Source organism: Fomitiporia mediterranea (genome assembly GCF_000271605.1).
Source record: "Fomitiporia mediterranea MF3/22 unplaced genomic scaffold FOMMEscaffold_5, whole genome shotgun sequence".
NCBI lineage: Eukaryota > Fungi > Basidiomycota > Agaricomycetes > Hymenochaetales > Hymenochaetaceae > Fomitiporia > Fomitiporia mediterranea.
This window is the reverse complement of record NW_006760390.1, coordinates 1,344,686-1,367,860: the sequence shown is the minus strand read 5'-3', so window position 1 is coordinate 1,367,860 and position 23,175 is coordinate 1,344,686. Positions and strand designations below refer to the sequence as shown.

General features: G+C 47.5%; 9 protein-coding genes across 9 annotated transcripts; 4 read left to right on the top strand and 5 right to left on the bottom strand.

The window, feature by feature from the left end:
- Window positions 1–165: 165 nt before the first annotated feature.
- On the bottom strand, window positions 166–5,893 carry FOMMEDRAFT_121141 (P-loop containing nucleoside triphosphate hydrolase protein). Its single transcript, XM_007265394.1, has 25 exons — window positions 5,778–5,893; window positions 5,513–5,723; window positions 5,352–5,457; window positions 5,148–5,302; window positions 3,963–5,090; window positions 3,768–3,908; window positions 3,614–3,711; window positions 3,485–3,558; window positions 3,198–3,433; window positions 3,128–3,145; window positions 2,997–3,073; window positions 2,775–2,947; window positions 2,299–2,715; window positions 2,226–2,248; window positions 2,111–2,166; window positions 1,916–2,054; window positions 1,818–1,855; window positions 1,691–1,764; window positions 1,347–1,628; window positions 1,179–1,288; window positions 1,079–1,119; window positions 966–1,025; window positions 646–912; window positions 495–579; window positions 166–437 (listed from the first exon to the last, which is right to left on the bottom strand). The coding sequence occupies exons 1-25, from the start codon at window positions 5,822–5,824 to the stop codon at window positions 201–203; spliced, it is 4,293 nt and encodes a 1,430-aa protein (XP_007265456.1). The 5' UTR covers window positions 5,825–5,893; the 3' UTR covers window positions 166–200.
- Window positions 5,894–6,401: 508 nt separating this feature from the next.
- On the bottom strand, window positions 6,402–11,371 carry FOMMEDRAFT_82627 (uncharacterized protein; the record flags this gene model as incomplete). Its single annotated transcript, XM_007265393.1, has 12 exons — window positions 6,402–6,806; window positions 6,871–7,102; window positions 7,159–7,791; window positions 7,852–7,990; window positions 8,046–8,493; window positions 8,545–8,759; window positions 8,811–8,979; window positions 9,036–9,290; window positions 9,342–9,523; window positions 9,582–9,905; window positions 9,961–11,155; window positions 11,216–11,371. The coding sequence occupies 12 exons, from the start codon at window positions 11,369–11,371 to the stop codon at window positions 6,402–6,404; spliced, it is 4,353 nt and encodes a 1,450-aa protein (XP_007265455.1).
- A 1,421-nt stretch (window positions 11,372–12,792) lies between these two features.
- Window positions 12,793–14,884, bottom strand: FOMMEDRAFT_19192 (fumarate hydratase). Its single transcript, XM_007265392.1, has 11 exons — window positions 14,826–14,884; window positions 14,692–14,771; window positions 14,478–14,634; window positions 14,234–14,424; window positions 14,033–14,174; window positions 13,851–13,982; window positions 13,705–13,794; window positions 13,373–13,651; window positions 13,243–13,306; window positions 13,070–13,192; window positions 12,793–13,005 (listed from the first exon to the last, which is right to left on the bottom strand). Exons 1-11 carry the CDS (start codon window positions 14,826–14,828, stop codon window positions 12,866–12,868), a joined length of 1,401 nt encoding a protein of 466 aa, XP_007265454.1. The 5' UTR covers window positions 14,829–14,884; the 3' UTR covers window positions 12,793–12,865.
- A 333-nt stretch (window positions 14,885–15,217) lies between these two features.
- On the top strand, window positions 15,218–16,684 carry FOMMEDRAFT_19191 (PEX11-domain-containing protein). The gene is made up of 8 exons (XM_007265391.1): window positions 15,218–15,539; window positions 15,599–15,719; window positions 15,770–15,912; window positions 15,966–16,024; window positions 16,084–16,141; window positions 16,196–16,302; window positions 16,360–16,470; window positions 16,522–16,684. Exons 1-8 carry the CDS (start codon window positions 15,318–15,320, stop codon window positions 16,586–16,588), a joined length of 888 nt encoding a protein of 295 aa, XP_007265453.1. The 5' UTR covers window positions 15,218–15,317; the 3' UTR covers window positions 16,589–16,684.
- A 267-nt stretch (window positions 16,685–16,951) lies between these two features.
- FOMMEDRAFT_83042 (uncharacterized protein) lies at window positions 16,952–17,195 on the bottom strand (the record flags this gene model as incomplete). Its single annotated transcript, XM_007265390.1, has 2 exons — window positions 16,952–17,043; window positions 17,108–17,195. The coding sequence occupies 2 exons, from the start codon at window positions 17,193–17,195 to the stop codon at window positions 16,952–16,954; spliced, it is 180 nt and encodes a 59-aa protein (XP_007265452.1).
- Window positions 17,196–17,342: 147 nt separating this feature from the next.
- Window positions 17,343–18,791, top strand: FOMMEDRAFT_133224 (mitochondrial Lipoyl synthase; the record flags this gene model as incomplete). The annotated part of the gene is made up of 6 exons (XM_007265389.1): window positions 17,343–17,530; window positions 17,590–17,785; window positions 17,841–17,997; window positions 18,052–18,109; window positions 18,168–18,439; window positions 18,499–18,791. 6 exons carry the CDS (start codon window positions 17,343–17,345, stop codon window positions 18,789–18,791), a joined length of 1,164 nt encoding a protein of 387 aa, XP_007265451.1.
- A 290-nt stretch (window positions 18,792–19,081) lies between these two features.
- On the top strand, window positions 19,082–19,385 carry FOMMEDRAFT_81603 (40S ribosomal protein S28; the record flags this gene model as incomplete). The annotated part of the gene is made up of 2 exons (XM_007265388.1): window positions 19,082–19,123; window positions 19,185–19,385. Coding segments are annotated over 2 exons (243 nt in total), but the record flags the coding sequence as incomplete, so codon positions are not given.
- Window positions 19,386–20,009: 624 nt separating this feature from the next.
- FOMMEDRAFT_154965 (nucleotide-diphospho-sugar transferase) lies at window positions 20,010–21,132 on the top strand (the record flags this gene model as incomplete). The annotated part of the gene is made up of 4 exons (XM_007265387.1): window positions 20,010–20,272; window positions 20,338–20,362; window positions 20,428–20,570; window positions 20,637–21,132. The coding sequence occupies 4 exons, from the start codon at window positions 20,010–20,012 to the stop codon at window positions 21,130–21,132; spliced, it is 927 nt and encodes a 308-aa protein (XP_007265449.1).
- A 90-nt stretch (window positions 21,133–21,222) lies between these two features.
- Window positions 21,223–22,638, bottom strand: FOMMEDRAFT_106073 (O-sialoglyco protein endopeptidase; the record flags this gene model as incomplete). The annotated part of the gene is made up of 7 exons (XM_007265386.1): window positions 21,223–21,263; window positions 21,321–21,419; window positions 21,472–21,547; window positions 21,603–21,859; window positions 21,911–22,130; window positions 22,191–22,547; window positions 22,599–22,638. The coding sequence occupies 7 exons, from the start codon at window positions 22,636–22,638 to the stop codon at window positions 21,224–21,226; spliced, it is 1,089 nt and encodes a 362-aa protein (XP_007265448.1).
- Between the last annotated feature and the right edge of the window lie 537 nt (window positions 22,639–23,175).

The following is a 23,175-nucleotide window of genomic DNA, read 5'->3' as shown; positions in this document are numbered from 1 at the left end:
TCCTCTAACGATAATTTACGGGGATGTCGAGTGTTGCTTCTGGGATTTAAGCATACCTCCAAAAGTGCATGTCACCTCTTTGCGCACGCGGAAATGTGATATATTTCCAGCCGTTGTATTTTATCTAAGTACAACATGTCGTTTATATGCTTATTATGGTGCATGGCAATGATAAATATTGATCGTCGTTGTCTACTCGCTCATTGGATTGTGATACTGTTGTTTGCGTCTTTCCGTGCTGAGTTACTCTCCGTCTTCGCTAATAGACGGATCGCCAACTCGTTCCACTTCATCTGGCGTTCTGTCAACTCCTTTCCCCGAAACTGAGTCACCAAGTTGTTTGCGAGGTTTGCACGAAGGCACTTCAAAGCAACACTTCCTTTCGGCGTTAGGCGATATCGAATTTTACGGTCTATGATTACGCTATCGGCGATGAGCTGCAAGAAATGACATACTCAGTGCATTGCTTCGTCTAGAAATCAAATTCTACTGACCTTGAATTCGCAGTCACCACAGAGAAGCACAATTGCTAGGTCGTCTACTGGTCCGGTTTCCCAAACATACATTCTCTTTGATTGCCTAGAAATTGAGTCACAGTCAGACGAGAATTGTTTCGGGAAAGCACCAGCGCAGCCAGGCCCATACATTATTGTGAAATAGCTCAAGTAGTTTACTCCGAAGTCTTGAGGACGTGTCCTAAAATTGACCGAAGAGGGATGGAACGCAACTGGTTGATTGTTGCTCAAAGTATGCAGCTGCTGGCGGCCTCCTGAGTTGTAGAGAGTCAACAGTTTTGGATACAGCCCAGCAGCAAGAGCGGCATTTAAGAGAGCCATGTTTTCGTCACTGTTTCGATCATACTCGATAGGAACAGGTACAAAGTGAGTTCGGTTACCCCTCGTATTCCGTGAACTGGTGTGTGGACTTAAAAAAAGTTCATGGTAACATCATAGAAGTAACCTCACCGGCTTAATTCACGGACGAATTCCTTGCCAACCTTGATGAACGAAGCGTCTACAAGGTATCTGCAGCGGCATTAGAAGATGTAATAATAAGCACTCATTCACTCGCTCCTCACCCCATGAATTGCTGACGCAATTCTTCAATTTGCTGCAGGTTCTGTCCAACACCAACCAATAAACACCTGAATCGAAAGGAGATGGCTTCTCGTCGCTTACTTGTTGACTAAGGAAGTTCTGTCGACAGAACTTGCGAATAAAACCCGGATTAGCTGATGCTTTCCGCCAGCTTGCAAAAGCATTGTGCAGAGTCAAGAAATCTGAGTCCCCTAAGTCGCATGCAAGACGTTAAGCATGAACTTGAGACAACAAACTTGAAATACAAACCTGTCATGAACTTCTTCTTAGCTCTATCTGCTTCTTGTTCGAGACCAAATGGTGTGACGAAGGGGGATTTTGAGTTCAAAGTAGCCGCAATCGTGAGTGCAGGATCAAGGCAGCGGAATGATGCGGCAATTAGCATGAATTTTCCGAGGTGTACGTCTGTAGGCAGCTTGCTCAGAAGGCGGCCCATGGACGTTATATCCTCTGTTGTTGTAAGCGCTCCAACCTCTATCAGGGCATTCTTGGCACGCTGAATGTTGATTGACGAAGGAGGGTCCAGACAATCTTGCGGGCGATAAATAAACCGTAAGCATCCCTAATCAGAACAGACAACAGAGCTAACACACTGGAAAGGACGTCTTCGATCGAGGACCCGAGATTGACCTTTAGGATTTTGATCCGAAGAGCCAGATCAGATAGACTAGCCAGAAAATTGAGGTTAGTCATAGACAAACTTTACAAGGCATCACGCACCTAAGCCGCAGCATCTCAGGTAACGGATGTTCTGCCATCTGCAGTCGTTCGTCAGCAAACAATTGTACATGCTCAAAAGTGGAACACAAGGAGCTTACCGACTCATGCCTTGCCTTTGAGAACAAATGGAAACATAATCCAGACCGTACTCGACCTGCACGGCCGCGCCGTTGTGCTGCATTGCTTCGAGCAATGAACGTTTCAATAAGCCGGCTAATCTGGCGTTTCTCATCGAATCTTAGCACAAGAATAGCATTAATATTGAGTAAAACATCTTTGGGATTCGCATATACCTCATTTCACGGTGTTTTCCCGAATCTATTACACAAGTAATATCCGGAATGGTTACCTATCGTAAATCATAATGTAAGCTAAGTGTTGTGCATTGAAGCGTTTGATGAGACGCACCCCAGTCTCTGCAATGTTAGTCGCTGTTATGTATCAGTACAAAGCTGCTAATGCGAGGTGCTAGTGTTCACACCGATTACAATTTTCCGGATGCCCGGTGGAGGAATATCGAATACCAAGCTTTGATCCTCACTTGAAATTGTAGAATGCAGTGGGAAAACCTGGAATTTGTCTGAGCCAAAAAGTGGATGCTCTGAGAGTATGTCATTGAGACGACGAATTTCCCCAAGCCCGGGCATAAAAACTAGGAATGCCGGAGACATGTCCAAGAGGATGGGGTCACTGCATACTCTTTCCAATATGCAAACGATCAAATCATAAGGAATCTGCCTCTCGTCTAGAAGATTCATTGTTGAAACAGTGCTTTTTGAATAACCGGGCCCTTTTAATGTCACTGTTCCCGGAATGGCATCCTGGTCGTCTGCGTCTTCGGCGTTGTCCGCAATATCTTCTGACCATTCAGTCTTGTTACGATTAAACCTGTCATTAACTAAGAGGTGATAAGGAGGGTTTCCCGTCAGATTACCATAACCAACTTGAAGAACCTACATCTCTTCGCATATAGAGACGTGTCCGAAATTGACCACTGCGTATATTCCAGAGCATCCTCCAAGAACCGAATATCAACTGGGAATGTACGTCCAGGCACTTGGATCGTTGGACATCCACCAAAATAATTAGAAATCTTTTCAGCATCCAGCGTCGCGGACATGAGAATGACTCTATGATCAACATTAAAAGCGGTAAAATATGGCCAAATGTTATACTCACTTCAAGTCTCGTCGCTCTTGAAGAAGAGACTTAAGGACAATTAACAGGAAGTCTGAGTCAATGCTTCGCTCGTGCACCTGTAGGCGTATCGTCAAAACGAAACATCCTAATGGTCAGATGAATTGTTGTACCTCATCAACGACGATATGCTTTCGGATCTTATTAGCACCATCTTACAAAGTTATGCAAGAGTGGACAAACCGTAACATCATCGAATGCCGTGCCTTTACCATCACTGCTGCTCCCTCCTTCGAGCATTCTTAGAGCAATTCCATTTGTAACGAAATTTAGTCGCGTGTTCTTTGAAGTCTGGCTTTCAAGTCTAATAGTGTAGCCGACAAGAGAGGTGCTTGTCCCCACGGCTCCGGGGGAATCACCTAGCTCTCTGGACACCCGTTGCGCCAAAGAGATAGCGGAAATCCGGCGGGGTTCCGTCACTGCAAATCTGATCAAAAGAGGTTCAGATTCTATAAGAAAAAGCGACTTACCGACGATTTTGCAGTGTCGGCCATTGGATAAGTGGTCCTCGAGGATGAAACTTGGCAGCTGGGTAGATTTTCCACTATCAAAAGGAGGTAAGCGGTCTTGTAAGGTGCCCCGTTCGTTCGTTTACATACCACCCTGTTTCACCACTCAGGACAATGACGGGAGACATTTCCAGCATTTCTATAACCGTTTTTCTATAAGATGCGATTGGAAGTGCGTTACGTTGTTTCTGGATTAATTCAACCGTTAGGAATGACGAAGTGAGAATTGATCATTTCCACTGACCAACATCTCTTGGTAAGGTCGACTTGATTGGCGCGCGCGGAACTCTGCCTTTAGCTGTTCTTCGGAAAGGCGGAGTGCAGTACGCTCCTTTGAGTATGAATTCTCTTTCGGTAGAGGAGCTTTCACAGCCTTGTCCTCTCCCTAAAACTGACCTTAGCGTAATGTAACAAAAAAATTGATGTGAAGGAGACCTACTTTTTTAGGTGCGAACCATCTCTGATCCAAAATCGCAGTCAGAGATTCCCATACATTTCTGTTCGATCGATCCTCGTTTTCTTTACACTTCACCTCAAGCTCATTCCATAACTCTCTAAATGTGGGTGGTAGATGCCTATATGACGTCTGCGTGCCTTTCGGATCCCCAACAGAGATTCGGAAACCATCGCTACCTGGGTACGTGAGGGAGTGCAGAGCGACAGTAGCAATGTAATGCTCCGCTTGTACAAGGTCATAACATGCCACATCTTCCATCGCCCATTGGCTGGTCCGACCGCCAGTCCGTTGTACATGTACTGACGACCTCTTCGCTCTGCTGCTCCCCGACAAATCAGTGTATGTAACAACTGTGTGACGATCCGACTTTGTGATGAAATCCAGGAGCAACGACTTTGGTGTTCGACCCGCCCAGTATTTAGGCAATGCCATATCCCTTACAACGACCGTAGTACCCGCAGCGGTGGTTTCCGTGGTCGGCATCGGTTCTAGGAGCTCAAACATTCCACCAGGTGAATCCTCGTCCCCTGAATTTTCGAATATGTCGTCAGTCAGACCAACTTCTTTAGGAGTCGCTTCCGTTTCAACATCCTCCTTCGCAGGTCTGGGTGGGGCAGGACTAGGGACGGTCTCTCCACGAAGACGTGCAAGCAGTTTTGCTTCATCTGCCTCGCGCCGTTTTTCCCGAAACATCGCTTCCGCTTCCTTTTCACTGAAGAAGTAATCTTTTTTGACGCTCTCGAGGCGGGCCTGAAGTTTCCTAAGAAACTCGTTGCTCGTAGTTTCTTCGCTGCGTCTTCGGCTACCCGTCAGGTCGGTGATGCGCAATTTCAACCGAGCATACTCTATATTAGGATCGTCAATGTCCGACCCCTCATCTGACCCGAAGTCGTCGACGCGTTCACCAGGCTTGAGAGCATTGAACGATGCTGTGACATTGCTTCCACTGTTTAAAGAAGGAGATGGTAGAGGTGCCACCCTAGTTTGTTCTTGTGGTGTACCAGGCGAAGTTGACGTATCTGGAGTCTGAGGCGTGAGAAGCGTATCCTCAGAGGGACCGTCCAAGCGCCTTTGAAGATCTAGCTCATCAGTGGAACAATGTGCGTAAATCTAGAGGGAGCATTGGTCAAGATCCTGTCACAATCTATCATGGCTCGGAATACCTACCCAGTCAAGAGCCTGCTCAAGTTCAACGCCTGACGATTCTCTCAGACACTTCAATACTAATTCCTCGGAAAAGCCGAGACGTCGCAGGACTCCGTATGTAATGCCTATCTGACTAGTAAGTTTGTCGCGAGGCATGTCGGGAAGCTTTAGTTTGTCTTCAAAATCTTTAAGTCAGAATAAGACATTCCATGTCTAAAGATTTACCTTGAGAATACCCTGCAGCGATTAATTCGATGACCTCGTCCACAACGGTCTGGTCGACGTCCAGTAGCGGAAAGGTCTTAGCCATCCGCTTGTCATAATCTATCGACTACACAATGCAGTAAAATGAATACGGGCACAAAGTATATGTATTTAAGAAATACCTTCAGGGTACGTGTAATCTCTTTCTCAGTCTTTTCCTGGAATTTGTCAACCAAGCGTTGCAAGACCGCCACATTCTCGTCTTGTGCGGACACCGAGGGTATTGCGTCAGATTTTTCAACATTCTCCTCACGAGTATCTGGAGCTTCGGCCGATTCTTCCGCTGGCGGAGCAGCAGTGGGTGCCTTCTTCGGAATAGATGTCGTAGCATAACTATCGCGGTCGTAAGCAGGATTGCAATAGCTTCAGAGATGCGCGGTAGCATACCCGCGCTCGACCTTTTTTATTTGCGTTTTCTTCTTTTTAGGCGCCATTTTTGTCAGAAAAGATTAGAATAGTAAAATGTCCTTTGTAGTCTTTGTTCTGTCTGTCGGTGGTAGTCCGGAACTCGTAGGTTTATTCAATTTAGCGTAGTGAACAATACGGCAGCCTTTGCGAAGTTGAACCAATGTCGTTGACGCAAGCAGGCAGATTCGATTGACGCGACCGTTTAGAGCGAACTTGAACGGCGGACGATGATATCTGAAGCATGAGCTTGAAGGACAGATCGATGAGGTGTTGATATCACTTGATAGTAGTGCAAAGTCTGTGCGAGAAGACATATGCGCGTTCAGTTTTGTCGATCACCGCGTCATTCTGACTCGTGACATATTTTGACCAACCAAGAAAGAAAAGCAACAACAGATCTGAACCAAGCCAAGGAACGCAAAAACGGAGCAGAGTTTAGAAAATCCAAGCTACGCGAATTACAGAACATCTATATCACTAGGAACATTCTACAGACGAGGGCCGAAACAGGAAAAACAAATAGCTTATGCGAACAAACAGACATAACAATGCAAGTGAGAAATAACCAATTCCGTACCGTACAAAATAGTCCGTCAAAGTCCACTAGAAGTCGTCTTGTATCGACTCTCCAGCTGGTTTCCTCTTGTATCCCCTCTTTGGACCAGGCTTATTACGCCCACGCGTGCCAGTGCCTGGTCCTTTTCGCTTCTTCCCACGTGTACTTGTTGGGCCTGGTGTCCCATTCTCCTCGTCACCATACTCCGTGATCCCCATCTCATTATTATTAGGACCACTGTTACTAAAGAAGTCATCCTCTTCATCCACCATGAGTGCACGAGCAGCTTGAGAAGCCGCGTCGCCAGCCCGACTGTCGGCTTTCCGTACTGAACCATCCGCGTCAGCCTTATCCAAGTTAGCCAGCTCGTCGTCGTTGAGGAGTAGTGAAACAATCTCCTTCGGCTTCGTGACGTCGGTGAATTGCTTGTTCCCAACAACGATATCTTGGACCTAAGTGAAGAAGACGGATTATTACACATGCAGGACAAGTTATCACAGAGAAGTTGGCACGCACATCTTTCTTAACACGAGCAAGCTGCACTATCCGCTCATCAATTGTGCCCTTCGTGATAAGTCTGTAAACGGTGACTTGTCTTGTCTGTCCGAGACGGTGAGCTCGATCCATAGCTTGGGCGTCGTTCGAAGGATTCCAATCATGATCATAAAATATGACAGTGTCGGCAGCTGTAAGGTTAATACCGAGACCACCAGCTCTTGTACTTAGTATGAAAACGAAGTACTCAGGTCTAAACGTCCAGTACCTATCAGTATTTGCCCGTAACTCTCACAAACTCAAACTTACTTCGTTTGCCAATCCATAACTAGGTCACGACGGTCCTCCATCTTCGAACCACCATCCAGACGCAGATACTTGTATTGCCGATAAATAAGGTATTCCTCCATAAGGTCCATCATCCTCGTCATCTGGAAATAAATTAAGACACGATGGTCTCCAGCCTTAAGCTCATGAAGCAATTCGTCCAACCGCGCCAGCTTGGCAGAATCTATAATTAGACGTTTCGCTTCTGGAACCTGCATATAGGACAAGGGCAGTTGATCCGATGGGGAGTTGCCCAAGACGCCATTAAGCGGAACACCAGGGAGCTTCTGCTCGAATGCGTCACAAGCTGGCTTGATTTCTCGGATTTCTGGTGGTAATCCGAAGAGAATTAAGGACTCCTCGGGTGCATCAAGAAGCTGGCTCTGTCGTTCAATGAAGTTGCGATCCGAGGAGTACATAGATATGTGTGGCGCAATAACCGGTGGGACGAACCATCGAAGGGATGGTCGTGACAGACAGGATATAGACCAGCTGTCTCGGGTGACTTCGTGCAGAGGAGGAAGTCCATCTGCAACATCAAGGTGTCGCATGGAATAACGCGCTGGGATTCGATATCGATCACGCGAAGCATCACAAGCATCGAAATGAGGATCCCTGTAATTACGAGGTGAGCAACGAGATGAAGCAACATATGAATCAGTAGCTTCTTACAACCGATACAAATCCTCTTCAATGCACTTATTCTCGACATCGGCTGCGACGGTAAGCCGTCGCAATTCCGGTGAGAAGTGCAAGGAGTGAGCCTCGCCTGGAGTCATACCAAGAATAGGGACGAAATTGAAGGGTGAACAGACTTGTATAGATTGATCAGCCAGTTGATCATTCCACTAATTGTGAGTGTCTCTTACCATTTTCTTCAATAGATCGTTGTACCCAATCAGTCGCCCATATGCTCAGTAGGTTTCTCAACACCCCACGTTCCGGCCTAGCAGGTGCATCCTCGCGTGGTACTGACAGCAAGCCACCATCAAGGTAGAAAAGCTGTGGAATCGAGTAATCAATGGGACTACGCGTCGAGTAGTGGCACGTAACAAAGTTGCCCTCGCGTGCTATCGATGCAGGTCTACCATACTCCGAGAAAGAAAATGGTGCAACAACATCAGCGCGTTCGAAGAGCTCGGGATGGTTACAAACTTTGCGGAATTGCATCACAAGGTTCATAAGAGTGCGCGCTGCGTCTGCATCACCAATGTGCGATGCCTTCTCGATGAGTTCCGCAACGGAGATGTTTGCCCTAAGAGCTTTGTACAAGGCCCTCTGCCGTGGGCTGAGATTGACATAGATATCGAGTTCAATCTACGAAAAAGAAATTTAGCATGAATTCCATAGACAAATTACCGACAATACCTTCTCTCCGAGTTCGTTTTGAACATGGCGCTTAACACGACGCAACATGAACGGCTTCAAAATCATATGCAACCGGCGAAGTTGACGTTCATTCATTCTGCTTCCTCCCTTCCCTTCGGCGGCTGCGTTCTCGATGTCTTTCGAGAACCACTCATTGAACTCGTCGTGGGAGTCGAACAAACTTGGCATGATGAAGTGCAGTAGAGCCCAGAGCTCTGAAGAAAGACGATCAGACAACGTACTCGACCTGGTTCGAACAAACTAACCTTGCATGTTATTCTGGATAGGCGTACCCGTTAGGAGCAGGCGATTTCTGCACTGAAGACCAAGAAGAGTTTTCCAACGTGCACTTGACGAGTTCTTGATGTTCTGCGCCTCATCTAAGATCATGTATTGCCATTTGATGCGCTGAAAGTACTGGGCATCTTGAATGATCTACGAAACTCATGTCAGCAACCGCCGCTCCTAGGGTAGAACCTTATCCATCATACCAGATTATAACTTGTCACCAGAACATGGAACGGTGCATCCTTGTTGTAGCTGATATTCTTCTTGCTCCAAAACTTTCGGAAGAGTGACCGTTGCTTCACGGTGCCCCAATATGGGAGGCACGTAATCGACGGTACGAACCTTGCCAATTCTTGTTGCCAGTTATGCAGAGTAGAAGACGGCGCAACGACAAGGAATGGTCCCCAAATATCATGGACCTCGGACAAATAAGCTAGGAGAGCGATTGATTGAACGGTCTGAAGGAGAGGTTGGTCAGCTAAGTTGGTTGCTGAACCTCAGTTGCTTACCTTTCCCAGTCCCATTTCATCGGCCAATATACCATTGATACCCTGTTCGTAGAGTGTACCAAGCCAATTCAGGCCCTTGAGTTGGTACTCTTTGAGAGCTGTCTGTAGCATCTTCGGTTGCTGGATAGTCAATGGACCAGACAAAGAGGTCGGATTTTGGAAGTTAAGCTCATCCGAATCAACTACAAAAGGCACTCTATAATTACATCAAGAAATTGAGCAACTTGAGGAAATACGTACAATCGACAGTGGCTCCGGGTGCTTTGTTCGCACCCTCTTCTTCTTCCTCATCGTCTCGTAAGTGTGCTTGCGCCTTAGCAAGAGCAAGCGCCTCATTTGTCTTTCGCTCGAGCGCGGCATCTGTATCAAACTGAACAGCACGGGCTTTTGCAAGAGCAATTGCTTCTTTGGCGTTCTTTCGTGCATGCGCAAGAAGGTTGGTTTCGTCCTCGTCGTCGAAGTTAATATCCAGCGATGTCGGGTCGATATCAGGCCCTTCTGCACCTTGTGGTACCTCCGTACCTTCTTCACTCTCGCCCTCGCCCTCACCCTCGATCTCAGAAGCTAAAAATAATAGGACATCAGAAGAAACACTAAATAGGAACAAACTATAACGAACTTTTCAGCTTGCTTCCAACGAAGTGAGAGTAGAGTTCAGTCTGGCTGATCAAGAACTCCAGTTTCCTAGCTTGACGAGTTGCCTCACGCCTCTCCTCTTCCTCCTTCGCCCTATTATCCGCTTCCTTTTCCGCCCGCTTCCTCAGGTCACGTTCCTCCTTTTCGTTCTTCTTCCAGAAGACCATCATTTCACGCATGAGACGTTTCGCCCTGGTCTGTGCTTCCTTAGCGGATTTCACTGTTCGAGCGGATACTCGCTTCGCCTGAGTAGAGCAAAGCGTTGCAGTTCGTTTTAACTGCGTCTGACGCGTTAGGTACCCGGCGAGATGATGTTTATACACCTTCGCGACGTCCCTGCGAGCGATGTTCAGCCAGACTTTCCTCTGGGCTTCCTCCAAACCCATTATTCGTTTGTACATGATCTGATCGTCCACTTTCTTCGCTCGCTTCATTGGAGGTGGTACATCACCCAGTTCATAAATTAACGCTGCGGAACTGGATGGTGAGGGTGGGGCGGATGGTACAGGAGTTATATCTCCTGCCACGGAGGCAGCAGCAGAGTCCGGACCAAGTTCGTGACCAAGAAGTGATAAAGGATCCCCTTTCCTTCTAGCAGGTTTTCTCTTGGCTTTTGCCTGGCTAACATCACTACCAGCTCCTGAAGGGACCGGTGTTGCTCTGCCTTTTCCTTTCCCTTTGCCTGGGTATACTCTACTACCCATAGCTGTAGATATCGATTGCGGATCATCGCCTGCAATTGAACGTTCTAAGTCGTCCATAAGGTCATCGTCCATGTCTAACCTTCGTCTCTTTGGAGGAAATGTCATCCCGTTTCGTTCATCGCCACTGTCATCCGAAATAGCTATCGCGGCGTCACGCTTCCTCCCGTCGTAATGCCTGAGCTTGATTGTAGAAGGACCAGGGCCGAGGATGGATTCCTCAAGCTCTCTGGCAGCGTCTTCGTTTTCTGCGTTGTAGTTAACTTGTCCGGAATAGAACCCTGGACCAGAGTGATCGAACTCTAGCCCGAGTCCATTTTCGTCACGAAAATCCGGCGATGGCGTTCGAACCAATGGATTTTCTGCTCCGTACTGCTGCGGCACCATGTAAAGCCGTCGCGGCACAGCATCGGGTATCCGTGCAACGCGAGCAGAATATTTGTTGGACATTGTCCGTGCTATGTCATTGTTGCGAGCCTGTATGCAGAAGAAAGTCAGATATCATATGCACCATATATACTGATCCTTGCGTCTTACCACACAACTGTCTTCAAACCACAACTCCACTTGACGTTGCCTCTTCTGGGTCTCTAAATAATAATGGCTCATTTCTTGAATCCAAACCTCCTCACAATCGCTCAGATCAGAAGATGCGAGCCTATAGTCTTCTTCCGTGGGCTCTGGAAGTGGCATTTCAACTGGAGGAGTAGGTGCCTGGGAACGTGCAAGTCGTCGAGAGGACCGGCGCTTTAAAGAAAAAGACGTTAGACAGAACTCGTATGTCGTATACCATGCAACGTACTGGTCGAACAGAATAACCATTCTGCTGAGGAAGCGCATCGTATGATGACTGAGAGTCAATCACTGGCTTTTTCTTCTTCCGATTCGACTCTTCCATGTTGTTCTCCTCTTCCCTGTAAGCAACGGAGCGCTGACGGCTCGTCCGACCGGACTGCTGAAGATGCTCCTGGTTCTGGTAAGCCATGTCTGCTGGGTCAGGACCGTGCACGGCGCTGCCATTCGTCCACTCAGCAGGATGATGGGTGTACGTTTGTTGGTAATCCGAGGCTTCGTGGGCGTCATAACCGTCTGATTCGCGAATTCGTTCCTTGGGATGTGGCGGAGCACCCTCCAGCGCTGGCCCGCGCGGTAGCGAAGGCGATACGCGTTTTGAAGAGGTGCTGCCTTGACCGCTATAACTCCAGTCATATTCCCGATCGCCACGTTCGTCCGTATCCAATTCTTTCTCTGCGTTCCGCGAGCGCGACTTCTCTCGGCGGTTCGGCCCCGTCGAAAGCGGCGGCGGTGAGCGACGATACGTGTCCGAGAACGGTGGCTCGGTCTGACGGGCATTTACAGGTGCCACTGCATTGACGGGTTGTATGGGGTCGACGGGCTCATCATTGAGGATACGACTGAGCGACATTGTCAGGAACGCGCGCTGGCGCGGCTGACCTGGAGCGCAAAGTTATCGGACAGGTTTTTTGCGGCGACGAGGGGAGATTGGGGGACAGTGATGCGTGGGACAGAGGACAGCGGGAGTTAATGAAAATGTTATATGATGTTTGGTCTGGCCTTGTTCACCGACGAGATCGCCACCTGGAAGCTATTTTGCTCGATTTAGCAATTGACGTGGGCGGAGGCGCGACGGATGGCGGGAGGGGCGGGAACGACGAGAGCGAGGATGTGGAGGCAGATAACTGGGGCGTCTCGAGACGAGTTCATTCATCAGCCGTAGTCATCTCTCGACGGCCCATTTTGGTTTACACTCGAACATCTCTCAGTCCACGCTTCCTTCCAACGTCAGCTCCATTCGTTTCTTTTTTTTTCTTCGCTCTCTTTCTCTTCTTTGCACGGCAGCACGGCACTCGCATGCTCACGATGCCCGACATTACTCATTGTTGCAGCGACTAGAATTGTAATAAAGCGAATGACTGGCGTGACGCGTGTAACTCAGGCTTATGATATGCCGTGCCCACTTTTTCACGATTCGAACAAGCCTGGCGAGTTCCGTATTTGGTCAATTCATGTTTCGGTTACGTGAGAACAAACTTCCATATCAGGACAGCCTCACAATAGGGAGCCTTGCGATCACTGTTGCCTTCCCTTTTATAGCTACTTTTCACATGCCGAAGTCTACTTGTGTGCTGCACTGTAAACTACCCTAATACTACACTTGAGCTACTCCTATGCTTCGTCGGGGTACAACATCAGCTCTGGTCGCACTTTGGCATCAAATTCCTCGGGCTTCAGGAAGCCAAGCGCAACAGTCGCTTCTTTCAGTGTCGTTCCCTCTTTGTGAGCCTTCTTTGCGCACTTTGCAACGTCTTAATTGAGAAATCGCTCCATCAGTATCGCGCTGGGTCAGCTTCGAGTGGCTGGGATACGTACTGTCATAACCCAGATGGCTGTTCAAAATCGTAGCAAGCATCAGTGATTCATTGAGCAGTTGGTTAATCCGCTTTTCGTTGGCCTTGATGCCCACAACGCAGTGGCTTGTGAACGATCGAGCCCCTGCAAAATGTTGTAAGTAAAAGCGTCATTGACTTTCCCTGCACACGTACCGTCCGCGAGCAAACGAATGCTCTGTAATACGTTCTTGATGATCACCGGCTTGAAGACATTTAACTATACGCGGCCCACGTGGCGCAATCAGATAACATCATCAAGTATTGTCAATGTGAATTGCGTCACCTCGAAGTGTCCGTTCGATCCAGCAACGCTGACGGTCGTCTGGTTCCCCATCACTTGGGCGGCGACCATCGTCAAGGCCTCACATTGAGTGGGGTTCACCTTGCCTGGCATGATACTGCTTCCGGGCTCATTTTCTGGCAAGCTCAGTTCACCAAGTCCACAGCGCGGACCGGAGCCGAGGAAACGGATGTCGTTCGCAATCTTCATGAACGAGACTGCGACAACATTGAGGGCGCCATGGGCTTCAACCAATGCATCGTGAGCCGCGAGGGCCTCAAACTATCGAGCACATTATCAGCAAGCAGCTTCAATGTACAATTCAAAACTCTAACTTTGTTCGGTGCTGTCTTGAATTCGAGGCCTGTGAGCTTAGAGATTTCCGCGGCTATTTTAACATCGAAGCCTTTTTTGGTGTTTAGACCCTGCGTGCGTCGAGGAAGTTAGCAAGTGGCATGCGTGAGGCAAATGCAATACTTACAGTGCCGACCGCTGTACCGCCTTGTGCCAAGAGACTCAGCCGGGGTAGAACACCCTTGACGCGTTCGATAGCATTTGTCAGCTGTTGAACGTAACCACTGAATTCTTGGCCCAAGGTAAGTGGGGTAGCATCCTGCAATCTGATTAGGGTCTGCAAGAGAATACTGCATACAGTACGCAAACCTGTAAATGCGTTCTGCCGATTTTAATTATCTTGTCAAACTCTTGACGTTTTGCCTCCATAGCATCTCGGAGTTCGGTCAAAGCAGGTAACAGAGAGTTGCTTATTTCCATGACAGCGGCAACGTGCATAGCGGTCGGGAAGCTTGGGACAAGTACCTAAATTCAGCTCCTTATTATCTCATTGAAACAACGAACTCTTACGTGTCGTTCGAGCTCTGGCTCATATTAACATGGTCGTTGGGATGCACAGGCTTCTTTGATCCAAGTTCGCCGCCAAGTAACTCAATTGCACGATTTGAGATAACTTCATTTGTGTTCATATTGCTTTGAGTGCCACTACCAGTTTGGAAGACAACAAGCGGGAAGTGGTCGATAAGCTTGCCGGCAATGACCTTAACGGATACATTAGTATTTTGAATATGGAGCATCCCAGGGCTGAGCAAACCTCATCTGCCGCCTTCTGAATAGCCTCTCCGACCTTTGGGTCCAGCCCATAAGTTGTATTCACAATTGCGGCCGCCTTCTTCAATACCCCGAATGCTTTAATGAGTGGCGGGGGTAGACGCTCTGTGGGTCCACCGATATCGAAGTTTTGCAGTGACCTATGAACAGGTTCTAGTTAAACTGGTCCTTGGATTCAGACCCTGCCAGTCAAGTACCTTTGGGTCTGAGCGCCCCAGTAACGATCTGCAGGCACCTGGAGTTCGCCGAAGGTGTCGCGTTCTGTCCTGTATTGAGTCTGCGTGCAACGTGTCAGTATGAAGGTTTGCTAAATGGCCCAACTTGTGCTCACCATGGTGCGGTAAGATGTAGAGAACAATCGCTTTGGTAATGCTTGTCTTGTGGAGAGGTGGCGGAGCTACCGAATTCAGTGCAGATCGATACATTTATCACATGAACCCCATCGAGCTACTTACATTCTGGCCATATGACGTAGGCACGCGTAAACGCAAAGCGGTGCGATACATGCTGAAAATTCGAGGTGGAATTAAGGATAATAAGGAGAAATTAAGTCTATAGGGAGAGATAGAAAAGGTGCAGGATAGCAGGGTATGAGAGCAGCGGTGACGACAGTCAAATAAGTCTTCAAAAAATCGAGCTGTGAACCTTGTCAATCGGGTCTTCTCGGAGTCCCACCATACACGCTTGGACGCAAAGTTGAGTCCGACGCTGACAACAGATCCGCGCTATTGGACGCTGGTGAAATTAACCAATAATATTTCGGATTTTCAAGCGTTACGGCAACGCGGTCGGGAACACACCAGTGAGCGCGGCAACTCAATGCATGTCTACCGAGGAGTCTAGGTGGTCCTTTCACGCGTACGGGCGTACCTCCGCACGTGAATTGTACTTGGTGATGCATTTACCCGGTCGTGTTAGCTTTCCCTCGTACCTCATCCTGTTCTTGTCCGCAACAGTCATGACCACCATAGCGTCGCAGGTCATCCTCCACCCAACGGCGTCTCAGAGCCTCAATTTACTCGCGACCACTATTGGACGTGACAAGGTTTGAGTCGAATTCATGTTGCATCCATCGTTCAACGCGACTCTGACGCGTTCTGCTAGCTTTACCGAGCTCTTCAGTACTTTGCACGCTTTTGGGCATGGGCTCTCATTGCGAAGGGCTATAATTCAGAGGCGGAGAGATGGAATGCGCTCAAATCACACCTTGCAACTGGCCGAAAGCGTGCGTAGCAATGTACTCTTATTGGACTTCTTTTATTGAACTAAGATTAGTGCTTCGTCTTGGAAAGCCATTGGAACATCTTCAAGCAGCACTGAGAGCAGCCAGTTCCTTCACGCGTCCTGGCGAGCAGATCACTACAATCCTCCGACAGCTATGCTACGCCGGATACCTTATTTACGATGCTGCAGTTTGGGTATGCTAAGAAACACTTCAAGACGTTCATTCTTTGATAAGAACGACACATAGGCAAACGCAGCTAAATTTGTTACTTTGTCAAAAGAAGCAAACCAGAAAGCAGTTAGAAGGCAAGTGTCGAAGTAAAAATATGAAAATAAAAGAACGGCTAATAGTGATTTTTCTGCAGATCAAACCGCCTATGGTTCTTCGGGATTGTATTCAGTATTTGCCACGGACTCCTGAAGGTGTGCTGTTTCATCAAGAGCGGCTAAGAAATTCAAACTTAACGGTTTATCTAGGCCGGAAGGTTGGCTAATGAAGCAAAGGGTCTCCGCGGTTACACATGGGGTGATAAATCAGTCAGCACCGAAGCCGAACGTGCCGTCAAATACACCGCTGTTGAAAAGTGAGCAACAAAGACAACGTGCCCTTGATGTGTGAATCTGACTGATGCGCCATTCAGGGAGCGAAAGGTGATGCGCTCTCAGTTTGTCATTGACCTCCTAGATGTTTGGATCCCTGCAACCAATCTCGGCTATGTCAATCTCAATGACGGTGTTCTTGGCCTGTTTGGGTATGTGCTCTGACACTTGTTTGCTTGCCTCTGGTTGACGTTCCGGCTTAGTTTCATCACTTCCGTCATGGCCCTTCGAACACAGTGGGCAGCGGCGGCTAACAAGGTTAAGGCTTGAGATCAATCAAGTCGGTCCATTGCTATGTAGCCTTTTCTGCACATATTCGGATAGTTGCAAATTCTATAATTGCTTTAGAAATATAAAGCTGGCATTGATGAGTGGAAGTATGAGCCAACTACGAGAGGAATTAATCAGTGAACCAGGCACTAGTCATTGCTTATTTACGCACGACATTGATAAGAAAGCCAAGTAATTCTCGTCACATATGCTGTTCGTCATGAAGGTGAAGAATTCTGGGCAGCATTGACGTCTCTTAAGCGGATGTATTCCGCGCGCACAAGGTCCATGCTTTCAGGTCCTGTGCTGTAGCAACACAACGACGTTGAGTATCGAAGAGTAACGAGAAAATAGCATCACATACTATTGATACATGCAATCTTGGACAAGCTTATACTTGTCCTTGCATGCCCATAAGAGTGAGATAGTCCGACCTTGCGTGCACTCTGCAAATTCTGCGAGGTACAGGAGTTAATCAAACCGTAAACGACATGTCAAAGTCAAGAAAAAGCCCAATACCTCTGACGAGAGTGTCACATTCCCTGAGTGCGCGTGCCTTTGTACTCTTCTCGAGCGCCTCCTCCTCTCGCCGTGACAGGGCGTTCATTGTCGTTCACTGTCCATCAAGTCGTTTCTTCGGACTCTCAGTTCCGAGTATGTCACGTGCCAGACAATGACTGACTAGAATTGTCATCACTCCGATCTCAACGAGCTCAAGCCTATAGGGCGCTCGCCTGCAGGCTGTAATCTAACGATGGGCCTGCAAATACTCAAGAGGGTAATCCAAAAGCAAGGGGCCCGGACATCGACCGTTGTCCGTTGTCTGGCTACACCCTCCTCTTCGAAGGGCGAATTTACACGGACGCTTTCCGACGGTCCTTCGCTCGACGATTTCATCGCTGAAAACGTACCCGAAAAAGTCGTTCTAGGCAATACCAATGCGTAAGTTTTGCCTATGACTTCCCCTACCTGCAGTACTTTCTCTAATTCAAATGAATTAGACCGCGTCTGCCGTCCTTCCTGAAGACAACCATACCAAAGGGTACATCGTATTCCAATATCAAGAAAGACCTACGTGGATTAGGTTTACACACAGTATGCGAGGAAGCTCGGTGTCCCAATATTGGTGACTGTTGGGGCGGTAAGGAGGGTGCCTCGGAGGAAGAGGGAAGGCGAGCGGCAACTGCTACCATTATGGTGCGTAACGCTTAAGACTGTTTCCCGCAGGATGCTTACCCTGGTCTGCATCTAGCTTATGGGTGATACGTGCACCAGAGGGTGTCGGTTTTGCTCGGTGAAGACCTCGAGAGCTCCACCTCCGTTAGACCCACACGAACCGGAAAACACAGCTGAGGCAATAAGTCGTTGGGGACTCGGTTATATTGTCTTAACAAGCGTTGACAGAGATGGTAAAGCTTGCACTAATTCTACCTGCCTTTCCTGTTTCTAATGCGGTTGTACAGACCTGGCAGATGGCGGTGCCCACCACTTCGCAGAAACTATACGAAAGATCAAACAAAAGTATGTATCTATTACGTGCAGCAGTACATGATGAAGTTTATGAATCTCCTATTTGTAGGGCTCCACAAATCTTAGTAGAAGCATTGACTGGTGACTTCGGAGGGTCGTTACCAATGGTATCCGTAGTTGCAAAGTCCGGGTTGGACGTATATGCCCACAACATCGAGACTGTTGAAGCTCTCACTCCATTCGTACGAGACCGAAGAGCAACGTTTAGACAGAGCCTCAAGGTCCTTGAACATGCTAAAGCGGAGGGTGTGCGTGTAACGAAGACAAGTATCATGCTCGGAGTAGGCGAGAACGAAGAACAAATCATGCATGCTTTACGTGGTACGCATTTCTCATAGCAATCGCCTTTCTGTGCTCCTACCTGATCTTGGTACCTCCAGAACTACGGAAAATCGACGTAGATGTCGTGACTTTTGGACAATATATGCGACCAACGAAACGACACATGAAAGTCGACCGATACGTCGAGCCCGCTGAATTCGACCACTGGAAAGAGGTCGCGGAGAACATGGGCTTCCTGTATGTTGCAAGTGGACCGCTTGTCCGAAGCAGTTACAAGGCAGGGGAATTCTACATCGAGAACGTTTTGCGAGGGAAGGGCACGGAGAAACGAGCAAAGAAGCTTCTTGCGTCAGAAGAGTCGGCATCGACTTTGGATAAAGCGACGTCCTAGAGATTACATACTATCCTACTTTTCTTCTCTACTACATATCAGATTTTAGAATGTATTGTAGAGCTTCGGAATAATACACACAAAATCAAATCACTAATTTGCCCAGATTGTAAGAGTAACGTGAGAATGGCTTACATAATTTAATTACCATTTCTGGATCGTGGTCAAACCTAAATTTTCGTCGTCCACAACAGACAGCACCTGCGTTCATCTCCAAGCACACCTCACTACAGCAATGGTGAGCATCTCTAATTGCACTGTCTGCATCAGTAATCCTAACCCATTTGTAGGATTCAAAAGCTCCCCCTGTTAAGCTTGCAAAAGTTTCCAAGGTCTGAGATTCACTTTCTATTTGTTCAAGATCAGGCATCGTTGACGACTGCGCACCTTTAGGTCCTAGGCCGTACTGGATCGCGCGGTGGTGTAACTCAAGTTCGCGTCGAATTCCTCGACGACCCGACCCGGTCGCTCATCCGTAACGTCAAGGGCCCTGTGCGTTCCGAGGACATCCTCGCTCTGCTAGAGAGTGAACGTGAGGCACGGTATGTCCATTCCCTTTCTTCATCTCCCTTGAAAATCGGGTTTTCTGAATGATCTTCGTGCAGTCGTCTTCGCTGATGGGCCATTTTGCGTCCATCCGTGGAGGATATTGTGCTCGTTTAGCTTCCCTCTGTTGTCTTGTTATCACATGTATCTTGCTCTCTGCAAATGCACGAGTTGGCTCTAGAGCCATAAAATTCTTTCCTATTTCGACCGACGACCCGCATACAAAATTTCTGACTTCGTCAGCACAACACATGCCATTTTTTGTTGCGAAGAAGTACGGTAATTTATACGGGGCTAATTGCTACATGGAAGGAGAAGCTTGAGCCAAGTCGGGCGTTCGGCAGAAGGACCATAACAAGTAATTGGCTCTGCACAACAGGAATATTTTACTTTTCTCCCAACACCTCGTGCATACACACTTTCTTCTATGCTTACATCTGATTCTTCGGCGCCACAATTTGGCAGGTGGTCTGAGACAACAGTCTGGAACTTATGGAAGATGCACACGGTCGCCAGATAAAAGCACCTTTAATTGCGTGATTGGAGGGATAAGATACAGAGTCCTTCGGCCGTTGCTAACTAACCAAATAACCCTCCTTCATCTCCATTTGTCCTCTCCTAAATTACTCTGTACTGTACAATCTTTGTGTCGAACTGTCAAGTTGTCGAGCAATGTCGAAAGCTAAAGGAGCCTTTGCCACCTTACTCTCGAGTCCGACTTACGTCGCAGGCACACTTGTCCTCGATTATACGTTGAGGGAGGTAGGGTCTAAATACCCGCTTGTGGTTATGGTCTCCAGCGGAGTGCCAAAGGAATGCCTCGATGTCCTTGCAATACGAAAAATAAAGACGATACCTGTTGAGAGGCTCACACCGAAGGTGGAGGGCTCTGCTATTCTGGACGAAAGGTTCTCGGATACTTGGTGCAAACTTGCGTGAGATACAATTTCGCATGTTCAAGGAAGCGGCAAAGAGCTTATACGGTACTTTGTACGTACAGGGCTTTCAATTTAGTAGACTACGAGGTGTGTCCGATTATTCATTCCGATTGATTGGATAAATACTGAAAGGCGTAAATGCATGGTTACAGCGAGTCGTATTATTGGATTCGGACATGATAGTTCGGAAGAGCATGGACGAGCTCATCGAAATGCCCCTTAATGATGGCTGGATAGCAGCTGTGCATGTATGCGCGTGCAACCCTCGAAGGATCGACTATTACCCAGCAGATTGGTGAGCTATGCCATGATAGACACACATATGACGCATTGCGTGATTCAAATCTAATAACGGATGCAGGATCCCAGAGAACTGTGCCTTTTCGAGCATTCCATACCCACCTGAGATCAAAGAAGGCTGCCCGCGCCCATACACGCTCTTAAACTCCGGTACCGTCGTCCTCACACCATCGACGCAGACGTTCAGAGAAATCGAACATCATCTAGCTACGTCTCCTTCAGTAGAGAAATACCGCTTTCCTGATCAGGATCTACTTGCGGAGTTCTTCTACGGCAAGTGGAAGCCTCTACCCTACACGTTCAATGCACTCAAGACACTGCGCGTAATCCATGAGAAACTCTGGCGGGACGAAGACATCCGGTGTGTCCATTATATTCTGGGGGACAAGCCCTGGAAGAAAAGGCCGAATCGTGAGGAAGGGAAGCAGGGTCCTCACTATGAAGTGAATTCGTGGTGGTGGGACGCTTATTTCCGACTTCAGAGAGAAATCGAAAGGGTGAGGACGGAAGACAACGAGAAGGCTTTGGGGTATGTAGAACAGTATGTTGCGGCGTAAGGACAGGCGTTGCATAACATCGAATGCCTTATACTTCCTTCATGTCTTGCTCCTATTGTACAGAATATGCCATTTAATAGAGTCAGTTTGTCTACGCCCTCCAGGCAACATGCACCTCGTCCGTCCTGAATCTGAAAAAGGTTGAGCGCGTACATATTTCGGGTCATCATTACTGCAGTCCAACTTACCGTTGTGTACAAGTCGTTTTGGACAAAGGTGTGGTATAACCCATTCTATAACTCAATAAACCCGCTTGTGCAATCATAATCCCGTTGTCAATGCAAAATCTATGGGGGACTTTAGAAATAAATACGAGGTAAGATTTAACACAATACTTACCGTTCATCGGTTGCGAATACTTGGCCTCCTCTTTCCTTGGCCATTATCCCCATCATCTCTTGAAGTCGTTCATTACCTTTAATAAGCCATGTCAGCTAGTCGACGTGAAATCAAAAGACTTAAGCGCATACATCCAACTCCACCCACAATAAGTACCTCTTTGCTACCGATGTGTGCCATTGCCCGTTCAGTGATCTCAACAAGCATAGCAAACACCGTTTCTTGTAATGAAAAGCATAAATCTGCAGCTGTGAAAGTTCCTTCTTCCCCTGTTTCCGTGGCTCTGTAGTTCCTATCCAGGGTGAGCGCCTCTGTTGAGGTAAGGATTCCAGATAACGAGACGTCCATTCCTTTAGTCGCGTAAGGAAGGTTTAAGAGCCGTTTCCCTCTAAAACACATGAATCATCTGAAGTTGACTGCGTGCAAGAAATAATCTCACTTTTTGGCTTCCTGTTCAATGTTATACCCAGGAGCAGGATCGTTACTCAGATTTACCACCCTCGCGAAACGATCAAGACAGTTCCCAACGGCAATGTCAAGCGTCTCTCCAAATATCCTGTATCGCTGCTGCGAATACGCGATGACCTGCGTGTTGCCTCCCGAGACGTATAGAACGACAGGGTTTTGAGCTCCAGTTATTTCTCGACCCATTTCAATATCTGTAATGTAATGACTTTAAATACGCATATATTTAGTTTGTGACAAGCAAACGCACGTACGTCCAACGCAGTGATTCACACCAACAAGAGGCTTATCATAAAGCAACGCGAGTGTCCGAGCAACTAGTGCAACCGATTGTAGCGGTGCACCCATACCAGGACCTTTAGTAAAGCATATACAGTCTACGCTCTCGATTCCCAATCCTGCCTTCTGCATTGCATCCTGGATGACCTGAAGCGCCCATTCTCTGTGGTGCTGCGCGGTATCTCGAGGCTGGAAGCCTTCACCTGGTGGAGTTATATATGTGTGGCGAACATTGGATAGGACTGTCGCTGAACCGTCCGGCGAATGTTTTATTACGCCTGCGCCGAGTTTGTTGGCGGAGCCTTCCAGCCCGAGGGCAATATAATCTCTCTCTATAATTTATGAGGTGCATGAGAATGCTTGTGCGTGGGATGTTTACTGACCAGGACGCTTGAGCGGACAAGTTCGAACACGTCCAGGCATGTCGGTACTGGTCGATGTCAATGATCAAGCAAGACCATCACAAAATCAAACAGACAATTGTATACCCTTGTCTATTTGACAAGTATTAGTGAGCTATATAATGCATTTTATGCTTATTTATGACAGAGATAAGTATATATTGTAGGAACAGAATTGTAATTGGAATATATTCTTAAGGAATTATTTGACATGAATATAATGGATTATAAGACTTAAACAAGACATATATAGTAATTACAAGATAGGGTAAATATTACAGCTTTCTGACAACCTATTTCAAGTAGATTGTAATAATTTTACTTACTAACATTACTATTATATTACTTGAGTCCTTTAGAAAAAATATGATCTCTCACAAAAGACAAAGGAATTTTGCATAAGTCCATTTTCCCACGTCCATTTCTATCACGTGTAAGTTTGTTTTTTGATACAAAAGATGTTCTTGCCAGCTCACAATTTCTTCCTTTCTCCCAACATTTTCTTTGTGTTTGTCCACTGTCCCCCTCCCTCTCTCATGTCTCTTGCTTGCTCCTGGCC

Coding starts and splice junctions, on each gene's coding strand:
- FOMMEDRAFT_19191 (XM_007265391.1), top strand. CDS start 15,318: ATGTCTACCGAGGAGTCTAGGTGGTCCTTTCACGCGTACGGGCGTACC. Junction 15,913..15,965: donor TTTACGATGCTGCAGTTTGG/GTATGCTAAGAA, acceptor AACGACACATAG/GCAAACGCAGCTAAATTTGT. Junction 16,142..16,195: donor TTTGCCACGGACTCCTGAAG/GTGTGCTGTTTC, acceptor CGGTTTATCTAG/GCCGGAAGGTTGGCTAATGA.
- FOMMEDRAFT_121141 (XM_007265394.1), bottom strand. CDS start 5,824: ATGGCGCCTAAAAAGAAGAAAACGCAAATAAAAAAGGTCGAGCGCGG. Junction 1,856..1,915: donor CAAAGGCAAGGCATGAGTCG/GTAAGCTCCTTG, acceptor GAACGACTGCAG/ATGGCAGAACATCCGTTACC. Junction 1,765..1,817: donor CCTGAGATGCTGCGGCTTAG/GTGCGTGATGCC, acceptor TTTTCTGGCTAG/TCTATCTGATCTGGCTCTTC.
- FOMMEDRAFT_19192 (XM_007265392.1), bottom strand. Junction 14,635..14,691: donor TGGGGCGCTCAGACCCAAAG/GTACTTGACTGG, acceptor ACCTGTTCATAG/GTCACTGCAAAACTTCGATA. Junction 13,795..13,850: donor GCGGTACAGCGGTCGGCACT/GTAAGTATTGCA, acceptor CGACGCACGCAG/GGTCTAAACACCAAAAAAGG.